Genomic DNA, 21,435 nt, shown 5'->3' on the forward strand with positions numbered 1-21,435 from the left:
ACCGGACGCTAGGGATTCTGCAGTGAATGCTGTAGTGAAGGCTGCTCCAGTGGTCCTTACAGTCTACTGGGGGAGCAGACAATAACTCAAGGAAGGGGAAAAATCTATGCAATTAGAAATCATGGTCAATGTTCAGACAAAAAGATGCAAAGTAAGCATGGAGGGAGGATGCTTACTATATGCAGTTGGTTTAAAAAGCCTCTTTTAGAAAAGGAGAGAAGGATGAGAAGGAGCCTTAGTTGGGGAAGGACTGGGAAAAAGTGAGTCCAGGCAAATGAAGGGAGCAAAAAGGGTGCAACCTCTGAGAGAGGTGTTTTCAAGAAACGGAAAGGCCCGTGTACCTTGCCTGGGGTAGAGCCATTGAAAGGGAGACGAGTGGGAGCTGCACTGGAAGGACCCGGCAGGAGCTCCTTAGGCCATGGACAGCGGTCTGGTAGCAACGGGAGGGTTCTGAGCCAAGCAGTGATGTAATTGATTCATTGGGCATTTTAGAATAACTCCTTGACTGTTATGTGAAGAATGGGTGCAGAAGCCGCCCAGGTGAGGAGATAGTGGTCGGGAGTACAGTGAGTTATCCAGGGTAAGTATGGCGATGGGACGGACAGCTGCAGTATCATGAAGCAATGCAGAAGCACTGCAGCAAGACGCTGCTGTGGCCCCAAGCTGCACACCACAGCACCGTTTCGCAAAGGCAGAAGAGCTTCTTTCAAGGGATAGTCACTCTTTTCCCACTTCAAAATGAATATTTTGGTATTTTTTTAATTAAAGAAAAAGAGTAAAGTCCTTAAAAATGAATTGGAATTGATTGCCAGCTGTGTGTATGCGAGTTGGGAAGCACTACTCACTGGAGGGCATGGTCGTAGGGTGATGAAGTAAACTGGCTTTTTTATGGTGAATTTTCTCATGACTGGAGTGTGCAGGTCTTTTCTCTTGAGCTAGTTTTTTTTCTTTTTTCTTCCTTCATGGAGAATTCTCTTCATCTTTTGCCTGGGAAATATTCACCTGGTTGCCGGTGGTCTGGGAGCTGGGTGGGAAATGGAGCTGGGTATCTCATTGTTCATCTATCTAGACTTTCAGTGCCGTCTCATTCAGAGGAAGTGCTTCTCCCCTGAGGCAGTTGTATCTGCTGCAGTACCGCTGCAGAGTAAGCAGGCCTCAGACCTCGGTGGTTTATGTCTATTTCTCGTGCACAAGCCTTTGGGTCACTTGTGGCTGTGTGTCAGGTTGTGGAGATGGCTTCAGGTCTGCTCCACGTGTCTTCTCCTTCTGGGACCCAGGTGGAAGGAACAGTGGCTTGCCTGAGTGACGCAAGGTCTCCAGATGGTCCAGGACAGGGACAGGAGAGGACAAGCCAAACTATGCATAAAGTCTCTGGCTGGACATGGTGTACCTCAGATCATTCACATTTTTTTGGCCAATGTAAGCCATGGACCAAAGCCCAAAGGCAGTGTGCATGGAAGTATATGGCACCTACAGGGAACCATGCATGGCAAGGACAGGGAGGGAAGGGAGACTTCTGACCAAATAAATCTTCCTGCCACAGCTGCCGAGGCAGTGGTATTGGATGGAGACCTGAGGCAGTGGTATTGGATGGAGACCTCAGGCAGTGGTATTGCATTGGGGAGGTGTTGGACATCTGAAGTGGAAGAACACTCCCAGAGCTTGGTGTTTCCCTAGAACTGGGAAGTCTAAATGGCTGGAGCAGAGTAAGTAGGGGGATCGCCGCAAGGTGCGGTCAGACAGGCACTTGGGATTCGTTTTCAGGGTGATAGAAAGCCCCTGCCTGGGGTATTATTAGAGAGGGATGTGATAGGCTCGGATTAACTTTTTAAAGGATCTCTCTGCTGCTTTGGGAAAGAAGGATGGAGGGGGAAAGAGAGGCCCCCGGAGGACCAGGTAGGAGGTGAATGAAGCCAATAGTTTGGGCTAGAGATGGGCGCAGCTTGGACTTGGAGTGTGGCCATGGAGGTAGAGAGAAGCGGGTGTATTTGGAAGACGGCTAGAAAATGAATGGACAGAACTTGGTGACAGTAAATATGTGTGAATGAAGACGAGAAGGCAGTGTGAGGGAATTAGTCCCAGTTATTTTTGTTGTATTCATTCTCTGTATTTAAATCTTACCTAACTAAAGTTAGTTTTCTATAATAGTAACTCAATATTCTATAAAGAAATAAGTATTTACATTTGAAAATAATATTTTCCCACTGTCTAGATTTAACCAGTTTTTAAACTTATTTCTAGTAAACTAGTTACTTAGGTACCACTAGTGATCTATTTCTTTCAACAAAAAATTAGATGTTAGAATTGAGAAGAATGTTTTTTAGTGCCTGGCTTCTACTAGTAATCTCTATCTCAGTCACTTACCTAGGTGCCAGTATTTTTCTACAGTACCAACATATTATTCCAAAAGAAATAATTTAGATTTTAGTAAAACGGTTTTTCAATATTCAAGCTGTTGTTCTAGATATTTTTTAGTTATAGCTAGTAAACTAGGTCCTACCATCCTTCTATATAACACAATATTTCAAAAAGAAAGGAGTTGTTTGACATGACAAAATGTGTATTTCAGCCACCTGAGATTTTTTTTCTAGATAAGTAGTTACATGGGTACAATGAGTTTTCTATAGAACTAACATCCCGTGTAATAATGAATCAAAAGTTAGAGGTCAGAAATATGTGTTTCCAATTCCTGGAATGAAATATTTACTGTACTTGTATCTAATTAACTTAACTAAATTGCTGTCTATAGATAGTTATCTATAGTACTTACACATTTTTCTTATATACAATTAAAATAGATGTCACATATTATTTCAACAAAGGGTAAGAATTTAAAATTGAGAAAATGGTCTGTCAGCCTCCTAAATTCAGCCCATTTCCTAGTTATCTCCAATTGTCTCTGCTGAACTAGTTATTTGAGTACTACTAGTTACCTATAATAAAAATACATTATTTCAACCCGTTTCCTAGTTATCTCCAATTGTCTCTGCTAAACTAGTTATTTGAGCACTACTAGTTACCTATAGTAAAAATACATTATTTGGAAAGGAATCATATTTTAGAAGAATGGGAATTTCAGATTCCTGACTAAAACATCATTCTGATTATGTCTATATTTCTCTAGGTAACTAATTACCTATGTGTCACCAATTATCTATGTAACTAATGTCTTATGTCAACAAACAATAAGATGGTACAGTTAAGAAGTATGTGTTTTCCACATCCTGGAATCCACTATCTACTTCTTTCTAGATAACTCTAGATACATTGATAGTCAAGAAACATTAGTTGCCTATATTAAGTTATATTCCTAAATGAAATAAAATTTTAGATTGAAAAGGATGTTAGCATCATTCTTGCACCAAATATGTATTCTAGTGACCAACTCTTATATGTACTTAAATATTTACCTAGGTGGTACCAAAAAATGTATACACATTTTAAGAAAGGAAAACTGTATTAAAATTGTAATACTCAATATATACTGATAACAAAAGATGAATACAAGTCACGTTTGGCTTCTGCAATGACAAGAGGTGCTCAAAGTGGTTCCCATCAGCATCCAGACACTTCTGATGACGGCAAACTACTGCTTGAGCAACGTTGACCAAAGTGTCCTCTTGTATACATTTTTTGGCACCCCTGGTGTGTGTGTGTGTGTGTGTGACTCAGTTATTTCAGAATGAAATAAGAACTTAGAGCTGAGAAAATGTAATTTTCAGCTTCTTGGCTTTGGCTAGTAACTTGTATTTTATATAAGTGTCTCTATTTGAATATTGCCTACACATAGGTAAATCTAGTTATCTATGTACTAACACTGTACCTAAAAGACAAATTCGAAAAGAATATGTTTTTCAACTTCATGTGTTCCACCAGGTTTCTTTAATAATCACTTGTTCAGCCTCCTTAACTAGTTGGTTAGGTACTGTTGAAAATCTATAGTACTCTCACATTATTTGGGTAACAAAGAAGTTAGTGTTGGGAAGAATAGGTCTTCCAGTTCATGAAGTCTTCTTTTTATTTCTGGTTATCTCTAGTTAACTAATCACTTGGATATTAGTAGATATCTCCTGAACTAATATTTTGAACCAGAGATATGAATTCCTAGTTAAAATACTGATTATTCAAATTCCTTGGATTCAACAATTTTTCTTTAGCTTCTGGTATTCAACTAGTTATTCTGGATAGTACTGGTTATCTCTAAATTGCTAATTATTAGTTACCACTCAATATTGTGATAATAATGCATTATTATTCCAACAAAAACAAAGAACATAGAAGTGAAAAGGATTTTTTCCACTTCCTGGCATAAAATTGTTATTCTAATATTTATAGTTATCTCTTGTCAACTATTTATCTAGAAAACACTAATCATCAATAGCAGTAAGTTCTCATTACAACAATAAATGATAATTTTGAGTTGAGAAAAATGTGATCTTCAGCCTCTGGGTTTCAAGCAGAAAAAAGAAGTTATATTTGTGAAAAAGGTATTTTCCACTACTTGATTTCCCATTGTTATTCTAGTAAACTTAATTACCTAGGTGCCACTAATTATCTGGAGTATTAATGCATTAACATATAATAAATAAGAAATAATAACTGGGAAGCATAAAATAGTTCTGCTTTCTGGCTTCACCTATTAATTTAAATTACATATAGTTACGTCTTTTTGACTACTTATGTATAGCTATGTCTATTTCACGATTTAAAATATATTGAGTATTAACTCATTAAATGATGAATTCAGATTAAGAGTATGTAAGATTGCCTTTTACTCTTCCCCTCTTCAACTATATATATATGAGGAGAGCCAACACTGAACTTATCAAAGATGCCAGTGCCTCTGTCACCATCACAATCTTTATTTTAGTAGTATCTTCTCCACCCTCCCAGGGAACAGAGTTCAGAGATCTAACTCCTAGTCTCACAAAATAAATGATTTGTAATAACCCACTTGCCTGTACCTTCTTACCAATTCCTCAAAACATTGCCAAGGAAATTCCTGCATCTCCATCTCCTGTATGGTAAGCTGTTGTCTAAGCGTAAAGGTACCACCCTAGCAGCATAATAGGCCAATGCTAGGACATGGAACCCCAAGACACGGCTCTGTGCTTCCATGTCAATAAATTCTCCCCTATATGGACTTATATTTTGTCCCTGTCTTACTGATTCAACATCCTCACATTCCATTGGCACGTGTATTATCCCAGTTCATTCAAGTACATATTAACCAGCTCCTGCATTTCCTTCTGAATATAAGGTATTTCCCATTTAAAAAACTGATCTTCCTTGTGCTGTGATCTTACCTAGTCATACCTACTCTTGTTATTAGTCTAATAGCGAGGAAAATTAGCAGGGATGGATGTTACAAATTAGCAGGAATGTGACAACCAACATCTGTTCAAGTAGCTGCCTTAGAAGACGTCTTTGCATGTTTCCAGGAACAACAAAAACTGCTCTCCAGTAGCAAAGGTTTGTTAATGCCAGGCTGAGGGGTCAGGGAATTTTAGGTATTTGAGATTTTTGTTCACATCACCTTTCCAGGTCTCCGAGTTCCACTCTTTCTTCGTTAGATCCATATATGGATGTAGAGACCTGTAAATGCCGTGGATGCTGTCTCTGTGCAGCTTTCCCAAACAACAATTAGATCGGGGCCTTATGTTCAGCCATTTGCCTTATGATTGGAGGAGATGAGGTCTCCTTAACCCAATGGATGAACAGGGATGACAGGCTGGGCTTTGCCAACGTATACACGTCTGTGATAGAGAACCAGCTTTGGTCAATTGTACACCCTCCTTAACAACTACTCAGGCTTGAAAGAATCTCAGAATTCACACAGCCAGCCACAAATCCAGCTTGACACCCCAAATGTGACTGCAATTCAAAGAGGAGAAGAGATGCATGTCCCAGGCATGACTCCCCCCTTTCAGTGAATACCTCAGATATAAATGGCACCCCAGGAGGGACCAGATCCTCTCCCTTTGCTCCAAGAAAACAGAAACCCAGGATCTCACAAATGTGGGGGAAGTTGGGGTGTGGTGTCACAGATAGACCATCAGTCCATGACACTGATAAATATTTCTCACTAAGAAAATGAATTAGAGCATCCCAGTTAGCATAAGACCTGAAATTTATCCTCAGATCAGAGTCCTAAACCACATCTGACTTGCTCTCCTGACTCTCAATGCTATGAATGAATGAATGAATGAATGAATGAATGAATGAAGTGGTGAAGAAAAGGTTAGATGTAGAGATAAATATGGCTCCATGAGAAAGCTGAAGCGGAGTGATACATTTGATGGAGAGACACAGTGTTACAGCAGAGCTAAAGTGTGTTGTCCCGATGTACAAGGTCCACATAGAACACGGAGGTGGTGTGTTTGTAAGTACTTCCCGGGACCATGAGCATGTCACATGGATTGGCCCGGGGACAATGCCCCAGGAGTCCAGGTCTCTCTCAGGCCGTGTCCAAGAGGACTCTGTAGGGCCTGAAGCTTATACAATCTGCACGGCCCTCTCTGAAAGTATAAAAACAAGCAGGAAAGTGAATATTTAAAATGAGAAGAAAATTCATAGTGAACTGCGAAACATGACAACCACCGACATTCCGAAACAAATAGATATTATATGTACATACATACATACATACGTGTGTGTGCTACACATTCCAGCTATGTAGTTGTACACTCAGAACTAGGATGAAGCAGAGTTTCGAAGTGAAAGATACAGTGGTTTTATGGTGAATCAAAACGGCTGACTTTTGCAAACGACATGCGAACACATAACATGGGCCTGTGAGTGACAGTTGACTCCCCTCAGAATAAAAACGCACTCAGGTTCATGTTAAATATTCAGTGTTTATTTTCACATCAAGTTTTAAAAGTAAACTAGCTTTTCTAACTTTTCCCCCCACAAAAAACAAACAAGAAAACCCCGTGTTCCAAGTGACGATAACACGTCATCGGCTTCAGAATTGATCTTTTAATTACGCGTGTTTCATTGTATCCCGACAACAGCCACATTTAGCGCCATGGAGACTTCTCTGTATCCACTTCCCAGGTCCCAGGTCCTGGTCCACCTACTGCTCAAGCAGCCTGCGATGACTTAGCAGCCTGCATGTACACTGTTGGGAGCTGCTCAAGGAGTAAGTCACTAGGTAAAGCTTGTTTGCTTTGAGACAAATGACCGCTTTTGAGGGGACACAGGTCCAGAACACAGTGCTTGCTTTTCTCCAATTTATGACAATAACATGTGCTCCTCTCAGTCAGCCTGCACTCCCAGGTCTAGTGTAGCTAGGCTGGGTACACCATAACTCTGGTTGTCTTCCACGTGGGGACAGACGGCCATACGTAGGGGATCCAGTGACTGTCGGTGAGGAAGACAGCCAGATGCCGGCCTGTTTTAAGAAACCATTTGGCCATTGAAGAAGAGCTACTCCCATAAATGGAATCTCACGGAAACGGACTCTTTATAGCGTCGCACAGGCTGACAAAGTGTGTACTGCAGGCTGAGATTTCCTTCACCCACATGTGGGCTCCATGTGGACCATCCATTCACTTGGTTTGGATTTCAGATTGCCTTTTCAAGAAACATTTAACGGTAGTGATAACGCAAAGAAAACATCTCTGTCATTGGTTTCACCTCTCAAGGCTGTTTTGGTCTAAACTAATAAGCATAGCAGGGAAAACTCAGGGATTTTCTTGGCAGGGAATCCGATCATTTATACAGATGCATCACTGAATGAATGAGCAACCCTTGTGATGTTTCTGGGAAATACTTCTCAGATTTTAAAGTTAATTGTTGCTTAGTATCTGTTACCAGGGCTCTTTCATGTAATGGAAGTGTGCACACCCTATATTAAAATATGAAGTATACACAGTCCAAAGCAATGGTGTGAAGATATAATATCTGGACAGTTACACATCCGAGCAAGTAGAGATAAGTACACGTGTTTGCAATATTTTAACAAATTAGTTTGCGAAGAGTTTGGGAATGAGAAGTGATGGTGACCGTGACACCCACAAATGCCAGAGATGGACCCCAAAGGAATTCAGCAGGTTCCCAAATTTGACGTTCTTGAATTTCCAGACCGTCTTTACGCGTCATAGAGAATGGAGGGGTGCCACGTATTACGCACACGGGGGTGCTTAGGAATGATGGAAATGAGAGGTCTCCCTGCAAAGGTGTGGTGCAGGGCAAAAGTTATTTAGTCTTGCTCTCCCTCTCTTTCTCACAGTCTTTAAGATGTTTCTATCAAATAGGTCTTTTTCCCGGGAATGCACAGGTGGCCCTCGCAGGTACTTTTCTTCTGCCTCCTTGTAGCCTACTCCATCAAGGGCAGCAATCGAACAAATGATGGCTTCTGGCAGAAGGACTTCCAGAACAAAACTCACTTTGTCGTCTCTTGTCAGACCCAGCTTGTTCTTGTCTATTTGTTTGTAGATTTCTTGTAAATGTTTTACCACGACATCCAACTGATCTTCATCCTCCAGGTATGTTTCAACACAGATCACGTACCTCTCTGACTTCAAGAAGGACGCCAGCCACCTGGACTCTTTCCTGCCCTTGACGATGTCCAGGAGATGGTGGTCGGCCCCCTTTGTTTTCACGATGAAGTCCACTAGTTTCCGGTTGACTCGGTCCCAAGCAGCCCTCATCCGGTCAGGGAGAAGTTTCCTGCGGGGCTTCCCGTCTGGGGAGCTCTCCTCAGAATCTTCCAGGTCGGCATAATTCACCTTTGGGAAATCAAGATACAGATTCCCCTCTTGGATGTCTTTCCTCATTGGGTAGCTGATGTCAGCAGCGTAATAGTCCAGGAAAGAGCCCCTGAAGGAGCCACGATGGAGCCCTTCTCTGTAGTGGGATATCAGGGAGAAGCACCAGTTCACACTTTGCTCGTACACTCTCCCGGCTCTCTTGATTAGTTTTTCTTTCTCTTTACAATCCAGGTGCTTCAGTCTCCGAAGAGGCACTTGAATACCGCGCTTTTCACGGTGCATGTTTTCCTCAATCAAAACCACCCTCGCCGTCTGCTCTGTGTGGTTGACACTCTTTACCACTGCTGGCCAATACGGGTGACTTTGAAACTTAAACCAGACCATCGTTCCTCTTGTAATGGGACACGGCTCCTGTGGGAAAGCCATGCTTGTCGCTCGTGCCGCTTCCTTGGTGCCCTTCTTCTTAACAGCGGTGGTGGGGTGACTAGCCTTGGAGCCAACTAAAGGCTGAGGTTCCTGCTGTCTTTTCTCCTGATCTGGTACCTTCAGCTTCCTTTTTCTGCTTGCCGAATGGCGTGAATCAGGCAGCCGCAGCTTAGGGTCACTGGAGGATGCTGCCATCCCTTCTGATTCTGGCTTCCAAGCTCCCTGGGCAGGGTCCTTCCCATTCCCAGAGAAGGTAGAGCACTCAGAGGAGACAGCCAGGGTCTTTGGGCGGGTGCCACACGCCTCTGCTTTCAGGGCCTTGGGCACAGAGGCGATGAAACCAGGTGGCCGAGATGGAAGGACGCCTCCACCCTTAGCACCTGCACTCTCCTCGACTGTGCAACGCTGGCACGGAACTCCTGAGGTGACCCTCTTTCCCTTGCCCTCTTTCTTACGGTCGTCTTCTGAAAGCGATGGGAAGTTTGGGCCAACGCTGGAGCTCTGTGAGGACTTTGCTTTAGATTTCTTAGGAACAGGAGAGATGGAGGTATGCACCTGTTCTTTGTCTCCATCCGGGGTGTCCTCACCCCCTGAAGGGAGTAACAGTGATTTGGGGTTTTCTCTTTTCCTAAGATGTCTTGGTGAGTTCCCTTTGGTCTTCTGATACTTTCTACGAGATTGCTTTTGTGGTCCCGTTTGAGACTGCGCAGTGGCCTCTGGGTCATCTGAGGCTCTTGCCTGACCCAACTTTGCTCTCTCCTTTAGAATTTCCAGTGCCATCGTAAGAGCGCTTCTGTAGGCCACTTCTTCTCCAGGTGAGAAACTGGCCTTCGACTGGGCCACTAGTGAGGAGGCAGTGGATTCAATCTGAGACTCGTTTAGGATCTTCACATCTCGGTTTTTCACTTGAATTTTTTTACATACTGAGAGTATTTCCACTTGTAGAGAACATGCCTGTTTCCTCTTAGTTTTTGGTGAGGTTCTGGATCGGGACAAAACCTTTGCTGGCCAAAAACGGCCTTTCCAATTGCACAGGACATACTCAGAGTCCATGATGCTTTGACTTGGGTTGAGAGGTCATTCACAAAGGTCGCAGGGTGTGGCCCGGCCACAGGAGGCCTCCCTAACGCAATTTTCTTCACCGCGGGTTTTTGCCTGGGACCAGAAAGTGTTCACAGCTTGTGTGGCCTGTCCTTCTGCACCCGAATCTCCCAGGGGTGCTAGAACTTGTGTTTTGACAGACAGTACGGCAGAATACTGAAACACAAAAAGGAAAAGTGGAAACGTGTCAGCAAGAATTCCTTTCGTGGAAGTAGAAGAACGTTGGTCAATGAGAACTGATAAGAGATAAAACACAGGAATAGAAAGAGTGTGTATCACACTGCAGGCGTGTGTCTGGACAGGGTAGGCAAGATAAGAGGCAAGTATTTGGGAAGAGAATACGGAATCTACCAGAGGAGACTTATAGCCCCCTGAGCCCAACATCTTGCCCTATTTGTTACTACTGCATGTTAAAGAGCATCTGTGTGGGGAGGTGGGTGTCGTGTCTGGGATCTCATTTGTGTTACTGGATGTCCTGGGCCTTCTGCGCTCCTCATGGCTCATCCTAAGGGAATTCTTCCGGGTTTCTTTTCTTGGGTGCTAGTGCCGCCCTGTGCCCCCAAAGAAACCAGAGATGATGTCCCACCTACAGACCCTGGGTGTCGCCCCAATGTTGTGTGCAAGAGCAGGAGCTTAGAACCCAGATGTTCATGGAGATCGTCATGATGGTGACTGGTAAGCCCCTTCATGAGGACTGCTGCAGCCATGCGCCACTGTCTGGGACGGGCACCTCTTCATTTCTCTATGGTGCTTCAAGGGGTTCCCCCACCCACACCCCCAGCACCAAATCAGGGTCAAGTAGTAGCTGCAGAGTGAGGAGCCAACTAAATCACACCTCCTCGTCAACATGAATAAATGATGGCAGAGCAGTGTCTGGTGAGATGAGGCAGTCTTACCAAACTCCAGGTGGATCTTGGTAGGTGTGGTTGTGTGAGCCGGACCTGTGGATCCATATACTCCACCGGCTTGTCTGGCAGTCCCTTTACCTGCTCTGTGTTTCTGAAGTGCACTGTCCTTCCAGGGATCAAGTATCGACCACCAGGCTCCAAGCGCTACTAACGGAGATCTAGACAATGCAAAAGAGTTAGGGAATTCAGCCAATGAAATGGGGGTTGATTCATCATTTTCCCTTGCCCAACTGTGGAATGCATGCCATTCGTAAACAGAAATGTTAAGTCTCACGTTTAATGCAGAGTACATGCCATGCTTCTTTCCTTCCTTCATTTGTATTTCCGAATATTTCCACCTTAAGCTACTTAGTTTATGCTAGTCCCTCCTGTTTCACAACCGTGTAAACTGCTGCTTTCACGGTAGCCCCGGTCTGTCTTAGACACATGGATTACTTCCCATTAGCCGTGTGTGTGTGTGTGTGTGTGTGTGTGTGTGTGTGTGTGTGACTACGTGGGCCTGTAATGTTCTGTAATGTTAGGGTGTTGTTTTGTGCTTCTAAAGTTACATTAAATGTGCCTGCAGAGAAAATGAACGCTGTGCAGAGAAATATGCACGAGACGACACAGTATAGATACATGCTCTCAATGTGATTGGGAATGGGGCTTCCCACACATTTCCTATGCGTATGAGTTTACCTGCACATCCAACCTAGTACTGCGTTTTTTCACACAAGAGCATCGTTAATCACTATTTCATGTGAATGCCTATTTTTCACCCCATTTTTCTGAATCTCTTGACAATGTGGGTTTTCTGAGATTTAAAAACTTAAAGTAAATTTCAAACATTTAGGTGGGTAGAATGCAGAAGATGCAATCTTCTCTCAACCCCCATTTCCCACCCAGAAATACCTTGCTCATAAGTTCTACTTTTCTGTACATGTTGTACAGATCGATATGCATTATGATTAACTTACAGATTTTAGCTCATCCATTTTCAGTCTCCAACGATATGCTTCATGAGATTGTTTCTGTAATAAGTGCCTGTACATATGGCTTTGTTCGCACATACTCATCGATATAACAAAAACTATACCATGACTACATGTACATACTTTGGGCCTAATCTGCATCCCCTTTCTCTTGGACTATGGTGAACGATCACCCAGGTTTCAGGGCCTCTGCTTACAGAACTCAGTGTACGGGCTCTTAGAGCTCAGGTGTCATGTGAGGACATAGAACAAAAGGGAGGAAGACAAACAGGTGACTCAGTCACTGCAGTCTCCCTGCAGCAGGAGCTGTCAGTCTGTCACACAAAACAGGAGGGCCTGCATTACACCCAACCAGAGAGCTACTCACACCCAAACACACACACATTCACAGATACACACACACACTCACACACACTCAGAGAGACATTAGAGATCAGATGCCTAATGGTGAGGCATATAATCCATGTTCTCTGTCTCTACACACACATACACATGTTTCTCCTTCCAGTATACATGTTATTTTTAGCTCTGTAGCCCCTTATTTTAAAAACACATGTGTAAATTCTAAAAATGATGTTTCAAATTAGAAAGTAGGAAAAATATTAAGCAATAGTAATCTAATCTAACACCTAGAAATGCTTACTGCAAATATGAGTCCACAGACTCTAGAATTTTTATTCTGTTTATACATATAGCCTATAAAATATGTAAAAGGTTTTTAAAATTGTACAAACACTTTAAATATTCTCACTTATTCATGTTTGCGTACATCTTTTTAAGTGTCAATCACTTTAATTGATCGCTTTTAACAGACAACCAAAATATCAACAGCAGTTGTTTTTCCTATCACTAAAGCTATAATGCTTCCTCGGGAGAGACTATCAGAAGGGATGGGTGTTCACTGAGAGCATTCATTGTGTGCTTTGGTCCAGGGTCCAGATGTCTAACAGTAAGGGTTGGTACATAATCTTGCAGATGATTTTCTTCTCATATTTTGTACTAAGAGGAGTGCAACTCTCTTTTCCCACTACAAAGATGTGTAGAGATAGGTGGATGGATAGATGATGGATTGATGGATAGATATAGATTGATAGATGATAGATGATAGACAGATAGCTAATAGATAATAAACATATTATGTGTGTGTGTGTATATATATATATCGTGTTTTCCTGAAAATAAGACCTACCCGGACAATCAACTCTAATGTGTCTTCTGATTGTCCAGCTAGTTCTTATTTTCAGAGAAACACAGTATACATATGATAGATAGATAATAGATAGGTAGTTAACAGACAGATGATAGATAGATGGACTATAGACCAATTAAGTACAAATTATATGCTTTCCGTAAAACGCACATTCACATGGAGAGCGATGCTGTCTACTTTGTCTTAGGATATGAAGGACAGGCTAACACAAGCAAAAAAGTCTACAGCTGTAAATGGAAATGTCATGACACGGTTCCATGGAAGAGAGAAGAGGAACAAGAATGGAAGTGGATGGACACTATTTTTCAAGTCATGTTATAAAATATTATAGGGAGGACACATTTACCTGACCATATGCACCAACATCTTACCTTATAAAGAGTCTATGGGGATAGCAAATGAAATATTGGATGTCCGTGAACAAAAAGAAAACAAGTACCATTGCACAGCATTCAATGAGAATGTATTTAAAATGTTTGAAATATCTTTGGGGTGTTTGTTCGATCAACGAAATACATTATTAAAATGTATGTACCTCGCCACATGACAGAGATTCAATTACAGCAGTCTGAACAGAGGGTGGGCACAGTTTGCAGAATATGCGAAGGAAAAATAGCCAACAATTTTCCAAGGTAAGGAAAAATTTCACGTGGCATATTTGATATATCCAACCATGACACTAATTCTCACATACACACATACACATACACATACACGTAGACATACACACACACACACAAACACACACACAGATGGGCCCAGGCTCTTCTTAGTACAACTTCTAGAAACCAAAGCAAAAGACAAGACCTTAAAGCAAACAGAGGAAAACAAACCTGATTCTTAGGCAGGCTCTTCTCATTATTTTAATTAGAGAGAGCTTGATGGAATGATTTAGAACCCAGAAAAAGCAAAGAGGGAGCAATGAGACGCTAAGAAGAGTGCCACGGTAGGACGAGTGGGCACTTGTCATTCTGGAAAAAGCAAGGGAACAGAGTGTGGTCCTGAGGACCCATGAGCTGGGAGGAGCGGACCTCAGAGCTTGGGCTCAGACATCTAAGAAAAGGGGCTGCCCAGCTCCATGTGGTTTCCGAGACCTCTCCTCGTGATGCTGAGGAAAGTGATGAGCTCCCGCCATAGTGCCAGGATCTGAGAGGGGCCACCCGGCCCTAGACCTGGGACCCCGATCTCTCGGGAGAGAGTTCACCCATATGCCACTGCTGGTCCCTACTGAAATCGCATGTCCCTGTCCCTGTTGTGTGAAGGGCCATTATTGGGGTGGTCCTGAAAGGAGCAGGAACACAGAGGAAGGTACAGCCAGTTGTGTCACATCCAGGTCATCCTTCCGAGACCCCTCTGGCTGTCCCTCATAGTCAGAAGGTTATCCTTTACCCAGAAGCTACTTCTTCTACAGGCAGGTCCCTGATAAAGAATGCGGTGGTATGTCCTACAAATTCTATGTTTTTCTTTAGAAACACAATAAACATACACAAACTGTAACATCAGCGGCATTCACTTCCAAACACACAACCAAAAGCCCCAGAATCTCTGAGACAAACTTGTATTTATGCTTATATACTAAAGAGGGAGCCATTTACTGATTCAAATTCCATTTACCTAACTGTGATAACTGGAAAGTGGACTTGTAGAGACCACGCTCTTAATTTGTGTGCGTCAGTGACTCAGGGCGAGCACAATATCATCCCCGGAGTTACACAAAGCTACTTTAGCTCTTCCAGCCCTACCCATTCATCTCTTTTGTTGCCTTCAAATGTTCTCTCTCATCGCGTACACATAGTAACTCTTTACTATAAGCAGGTGTAAGTGAGTGAGCTTACATCTTTAAGAGTTCATGTGACAATCGCTGTAAGGAGAGGTGTACAATGAGAAATACTTGGGGATCTCAGCTTTCAAGAACTCAAGTGACAATGTCCTCACGCAACAGGTGTCACCTAAACCTGTTGAAACGGGGCTGGGGTATGCCAGGTTATTCAATCACCTTAGCCCACAACAAGAGAGGCTGCCATTCTCTCTTAGAAAGCAGGAGGGATTAGACCTCTTAATGTCCAGCTAAAGATCACACAGCACACACACGCTCACACACACACACACACACACACACACACGCTCACACACACAACTCACATTGACAGCAGACACTGACTAGTCTCGATGTTTCTCCAGTTATTCCATCTCTCCAGTCTGTAAATATCCTTGTTAAATGTTTCTGCTGACAGTTAAAAATGGCTCCCTGAGTCGTCATGGAAACCAGAATGTCATCAAAAGGTTCTCCCTGATGTCAGCTTTCCATGGAAACCAGGAAGTACATCCTCAGATGCAGACCGGTTATCTCGCTCTCTTTCAATTTCACCTCAAGATATCCAATGAATGAATGAAAGAATGAATACATAAATAAAAATGGGGGCAGGCAAGTGTTTACAAATGGGTGTAAGAGGAAATAAAGTAAAAGGAAACAACATCTGTCCCCCGTTGAGACACACACACACTCACACACACACACACTCACGATCCAGGTCCGGTTGAGGGACTCTGTTCCACCGGCCAGGACACATAAGCACAGGTACGATTGTGCAGGTGGGATCCAAGGAATCTCGGTCAATAGAAAACGACCTGCACGGGAGAAAAGGTGAGAGGATGAAGCACTTGGATGTTAGACGAAGGACAACCAGAAACTCAGCTTGTGGCAGGATCAAAGGACCCTGGGTCTCCCTTTAGACAAGTGTGTATTGACAAGGTTGCCAGGACACCATGGTTTTTGAGAAGAGACACAACTCCCCCAGTGCCCTTTACCTGAGACGATAGGGGGGTAGAGACGAGCTTCCCCTGTTTGGAATCAGGGCTCAGTGTGCACGTCTGTACCCACACCACCAGTGAGCAATGTGCTCAGAGAAAGGGCTGCTATCATCAGGGCACAGTGCACAGGGCACACACTACCTCTCTCATTGTCATTCACAGTAGGGGGCACAGCTGCGCTGTGATACCTCGTCCTCCTTTAATGAGCTCCAGGTGACCCTTCTGTGCTGAGTCCTGGGCAGAGATGTGCTGGAAACAGACCCTCTGGAGGGAAGAGTGCAGGTCCGATTTCCAGGCGTTTCCTGTTTCCATGATGTAAACACTCCCCTCATGGGCGATGTAAGCCGCCAACGTGAGGTCACTGGATGCCGATCTGGCAGCTGATGCCCCAAATCAGCTCTCAGGGGGTGATGGCTCCAGACACACCCAGCACAGTTATGGACCCCAGACTCTAGAGCAAGACAAAGCCATCCCATTCCACATGCCACCCACAAAGGAAGGGCAAGCTGCAATGGGATATAACTGTGTATGTAGGCTTTCAACCAATTCTTAGTGTGGAGGAAAGGAAGAGGGCCATCAAGTCCCACCGTGTAGCCTACCCGGTTTGGGAGGAGGGCAAATAGTGCGGTGCATTCACGGTCAATGTTTTCAAACCAGACAGGCTTTCTGAAAGACAGATGTGGGTTTGAGTCTCAGCTCTGCTTCTCCTCAGCTGTGTGACTTTCATATTGTGCCCTAACATCTCTGTTCCATAGTCTCCATTTTTGGCCAATCAGTGAAGAGTGTTTCTGCATTCAGAGGGTTGATTAAACATCATGACATAACACTGAACCTCAGCAGTGCCCAAAGGTCATTCCTGGAACTTCTGGGGGCTGGTCCCTGAGAACGTGTAGGGGGACCAGTGAGGTCTTCTCTCCTTATTCAGTCTCAGTGAATCCGGACTGTTTGGTTCCCTTCCGTGGAAATGTCAGGTTGTAACAGGAGGGCTGAAGAAGCAGCTCTTTCCTATTCAGGTGGATATTAAATAGATTTGCACAAATGAAAAACAAGTCCACACTTTCGAATCCTTTTTTTGTTTTCAAAAGTAGAGTAATTATTTCATGAAGCATGTTGACATGTGACTGATAACGGGCTTCATATTTTTTAAATGAATGCATTAAAATCAGTTGCTTAGTTTTCCTCATACTTGAATATTTTATTACAGGGACCCAGGAAGTGTTACTTTTGTAGTTAAAATTGTTTCTGAATTGAAACTCACACATTCTAAATTTAAGCATTTTACAGTATTCCACTCAGTGCCATTACGTAAATTCGCAGTTCTCTAAAACCATCACCTCTAACTTCTTACAAAACACTTTCCCAAGTCCCGAAGGAAACCTTGCACCCAGCAAGAAGTCAGTCGTGCTCACTCCACCTGCCTGTAACCTCTGACAACCACTAAACTACTTTCTGTCTTTAAGCATTAGCTTATTCTGGACACTTCATGTAAATTAAATCATACTGGCATCTGACTTCTTTCATTTAGAATAATGCCTTCAAAGTTCACCCACATCGTAGCAGTCCTTCTTAAGGCTGCATAATATTCCCTAGCACGGATAGTCTGCATTTGTGTATCCATTCCTCAGTCCATGGGCATTTGGGTTGCTTCCATCATTGTCTGTTTTGAATACTACTACTATGAACATACAAGTTCATGGCTTTTTGAATGCTTGTTTTTATTTGGGTGGGTGTACCCTAGGGGAAGAATTCCTGTGTCCTATACTTATTATATGTTGAAATTTTGAGGAACCACCCACCTGTTATCAACAGCCACTGTACCATTTAAAAGTCCCACCAGCAATGTATACAGACAGCTTTCCATTACTCCACATCCCCAACGACAATTGTGATTTTCCCTTTTGTACGTTTTAGTCATCCTGGTGGGTATTATAGCTATTTTTGTGCTTTTGCTTTGCATTTCCTAATGACTAGTGATGCTGAGCATGTAATCATGTGATTGTCGGCCATTTGCGTATCTTCTTTGGGAAATATTCATTCAGATCATTTACCGATTTTTATTGCTAGTTTTTGTGTCATTAGTTTGGAGTTGTAAGGGCTTCTATGTCTTCCAGATGCTACACTCTCACTAGATGGACCATTTGCCAACGTTTCCTTTGATTGTGTAGGATACCTTTTATCTCTTGATAGGGTCTTTTAAAAAAAGATCATTGATTTATTTTTTTCAGTTACAGTTGACATTCAGGATGATTTTTGTTAGTTTCAGGTGTACGGCATAGTGATTAGACAATTATACAATTTATGCAGTGATGCCCCCGATTAGTCTAGTACGCACCTGTCACCATACATAGTTGCTGCAACGTTACTGACTATATTATCTGTGCAAAAAGATGGTCATTTTGATGAGGGCCGTTTACTTTTAGCTATTTTATTTACTTTTTCTTTTGCTGCTTTTGCTTTGGGATTTATATTTAAGAAATCGTCACCACATCCAATGTTACTCTTCCAAGAGTTTGCTAATGTTAGTTCTTATGTGTAGGTATCGGGTCCATTTTGAGTGAGCGACGTTTTATGTCCTGCGTAACTTCAGCGTCCAACTTCATTCATTAGGATGTGTAAACTTGTACCAGAGGCACTTGTTGAAGAGAAGATTCTTTCCCAGATTGAATGGTCATCATCAACTACCCCTCATCCAATTCACCGGTTTGCTTCCAAGACTCAGTGAATTGCTGATTGTGATAAGGAAGAAAATTAGAAGCCAAACAATCCATCAGCTTAGCATTAACATAGCTTGATGTAGGTAGTACGAAAGTTTGACCAGACCGAATACAATCTTGAAGCTTTGCTTCCAAATCTCAGGTGAAAGAAATAACAAATGTGATCAAAAACAGAAAAAAATATGTTACGGAGCTGGCAGCAAATTAAGCAGGAACAAAAACAAGTGAAATGTTTTAAAAAATAATGGAGGAAGAGACAGAGGAGGTGTGGATGAACGTGAGTATCATCCCCCCCACTTTAAAATTGTAAGATGTGTCTTTATAGTGCAATGAAGCATGAATTTCAATACCTTCGTAAACTTTACATTTTGTAAAAATAATTTTACAGATAATGTTTATTACATTTATAACTGGGACAAAGGACTTGACAGTAGAATGTAAGGTAACTAAGAGTGCTGCATATTAAATTACTTTTGGAAAGTGGAATCTTCTTTATCAGCTAGCCTCAGCGAGGATGACTTGAAAATCCATTAAGTCCTCTTAGCACTACTGCAAGAAATCTAAACATGGTGTAATCATCTCTAGGTGGCTGTCATCCGATACCTGTGTTTCCATGTAGTTGAATGAGTATTAAAAGGCATAGATTTTATTTCCCCAAATGTTTAATACAGACACGTTCACCGATGGCGTTAGAGAAGTCAAAAGGTGTTATCACGCAATCTTGGTTATTCATGGAACGGGTGCTCCATTAATGTCCTTTGTTCCTCTATTTTTCTTGTTTTTCAGATAATTCAGAGTTTCCCAACAGGCATGGGCTGCATTTGCCAAACTAAGACAACAGTATGAGGAAGCCACCAGATGGAGATGTTGAGCTGCCATTGTTAGCTTCCACCAGGCCCTCCTTGACACATGCAGTGGTTCCAACTTTAGTGGGGCAGAATCTGAGGATGTACTGAAAATGCAGATTCCCAGTGCCCACCCACAGAGTCGATTGGATAGGCCTCTGATAGAACCAAGGAACCTGGATTTTTAACTCTCCCCTTCCCATGATTCCGATGTAGGCCGTCCCAGGCACCACGTTTTGAGAAACTCTGATGTAGATAGTAATTGAAACCATAAGCATATAGGGAACATATAGGGAAAAGGCCTAAAGTGAGAAAAGCATCAAGGAAAACCGAGTCTTGAGCGACACCAGCATGTGAGGACTCCTGGGGAGAGAGCTCGCAATGGCAACAATATGTTGTCTGCAGGACAGAGGATAACAGGAGAACACGCAGTTATGAAAGCCCGAGGGAGACGGAGGGAGTGGAAAGAAGAGAAAGAGAGTGTGGTCAACCAGACGACACAAAAGGAAAGTGTTTTCTTTGTGTTCAAGTAGCAGTCGTCTGCTTTGAATTTTCTGGAGAAATATTGCCTTAAGGAGTAAGAATGCTTGAAGGAAGAAGAATGACGTTTGACATATTCTAAACAATCCTTTTCTTGAAATGAATGTTACATTCCCCATTGAAATCCACATTTTTAAATAAAATGTTACATTGGATCCTAATGATCAAAGTATTAATCCTTTCAGCTTTGAAATAGAATGCAGGCACTAATTCATGTTACTTGTTTGATATTCAGGGAAATGTATACCAGTGGCTAAAAAAAGTGGCCATAATCATGTTAACATAGGAATTATCATGATATAATCTTAATTATAACATATGATCATTATTAAATATAAACAATAGTACAATCATACTATTACAAACTTTGAGCACTTGCATTATATGACTGAATGCCTGTAAGAGTTATTATGTATCGTTTCACTCAATTGCATCCAAATTTTATGAGACAAATACTATTATTATGCCCTTAAGGTAGTAACAATGTCACTGAGGTACAGGGAAGTCAGGAAATTAACTCAAAGACTCACAAGTCATAAGGGGTGAAGCCTTGTTGAATTTTGTGCTGGAATTTCAGTTCATGCTGACATTTTGGGCAATTTCTCTTTCAAACCACCCAATGGAGTCAAGTTTCATATAATTTTGGAAAGGTCTAGATTGCAGGGACAGCAAATCGCCACCTAAACCTTCGTTGTCCTGTTCTTCCTTGCCCCTCATCTAGGTGTCCTTGCCCTGCTTCCCTTGCTGTTAGGTGTCACCCTGTGACTGAGACCTCAGCAAAGGAATGTCAGTGAAAATGTTGTGTGCGCCTGCCAGGCCCAGCTCATCAGAACCATCGCACCTGGTACACCTCCGTGCTCGTGTCCCCTTCTAGCAAACATCACACTAAGCCACCTCCGGGGCAATGGGCGGGAGCCACACTGTGAAGGTGGCAGAGTTCCCAACAACCTGGGTCTCTGTAGAAGTACGTGGATAGGCCCACCAGGAGGACCCTCTGGCTTTCTGGTAATATTACAGCAAAAGAAATGAACCAGGTTTTAGTCATTATACTCATCTGAGTTTTAATGCTACAGTAACTGTCTACCAAAAGTAATGCAAGTTGGGTAAAAATCAATTTTAATTATGCACCACTCTATCCTCATGTATTGCATGAGTGCATTTCAAATAGCGGCTTAGACGAGTAGGGCTTAAT

The 21,435-nt window shown here is 42.6% G+C and overlaps 1 protein-coding gene and 1 long non-coding RNA gene across 4 annotated transcripts in view; one reads left to right on the top strand and one right to left on the bottom strand.

Moving 5' to 3' along the window:
- The window catches only part of LOC141569637 (uncharacterized), a 51,461-nt gene extending 31,063 nt beyond the window's left edge, over positions 1-20,398 (top strand). For both annotated transcript variants that reach the window (XR_012493351.1, XR_012493350.1), the window contains one exon: positions 19,645-20,398. This is a non-coding gene — a long non-coding RNA (uncharacterized LOC141569637). The remainder of the gene's footprint in view (positions 1-19,644) is intronic.
- Positions 6,870-15,565, bottom strand: PWWP4 (PWWP domain containing 4). 2 transcript variants are annotated; one of them, XM_074323873.1, is made up of 3 exons: positions 15,476-15,565; positions 11,141-11,310; positions 6,870-10,400 (listed from the first exon to the last, which is right to left on the bottom strand). In XM_074323873.1, the coding sequence occupies exon 3, from the start codon at positions 10,194-10,196 to the stop codon at positions 8,148-8,150; it is 2,049 nt and encodes a 682-aa protein (XP_074179974.1). In that variant the 5' UTR covers positions 10,197-10,400; positions 11,141-11,310; positions 15,476-15,565; the 3' UTR covers positions 6,870-8,147. The 2 variants fall into 2 exon arrangements, with proteins under 2 accessions (XP_074179974.1, XP_074179973.1); XM_074323872.1 differs by lacking the exon at positions 15,476-15,565 and adding an exon at positions 12,109-12,409.
- Positions 20,399-21,435: the final 1,037 nt, after the last annotated feature.

Source organism: Rhinolophus sinicus, chromosome X (genome assembly GCF_036562045.2).
Source record: "Rhinolophus sinicus isolate RSC01 chromosome X, ASM3656204v1, whole genome shotgun sequence".
Taxonomy (NCBI): Eukaryota; Metazoa; Chordata; class Mammalia; order Chiroptera; family Rhinolophidae; genus Rhinolophus; species Rhinolophus sinicus.

What these genes read in the sequence shown, in the direction of transcription:
- PWWP4 (XM_074323873.1), bottom strand. Translation starts at nt 10,196, where the DNA reads ATGGACTCTGAGTATGTCCTGTGCAATTGGAAAGGCCGTTTTTGGCCA.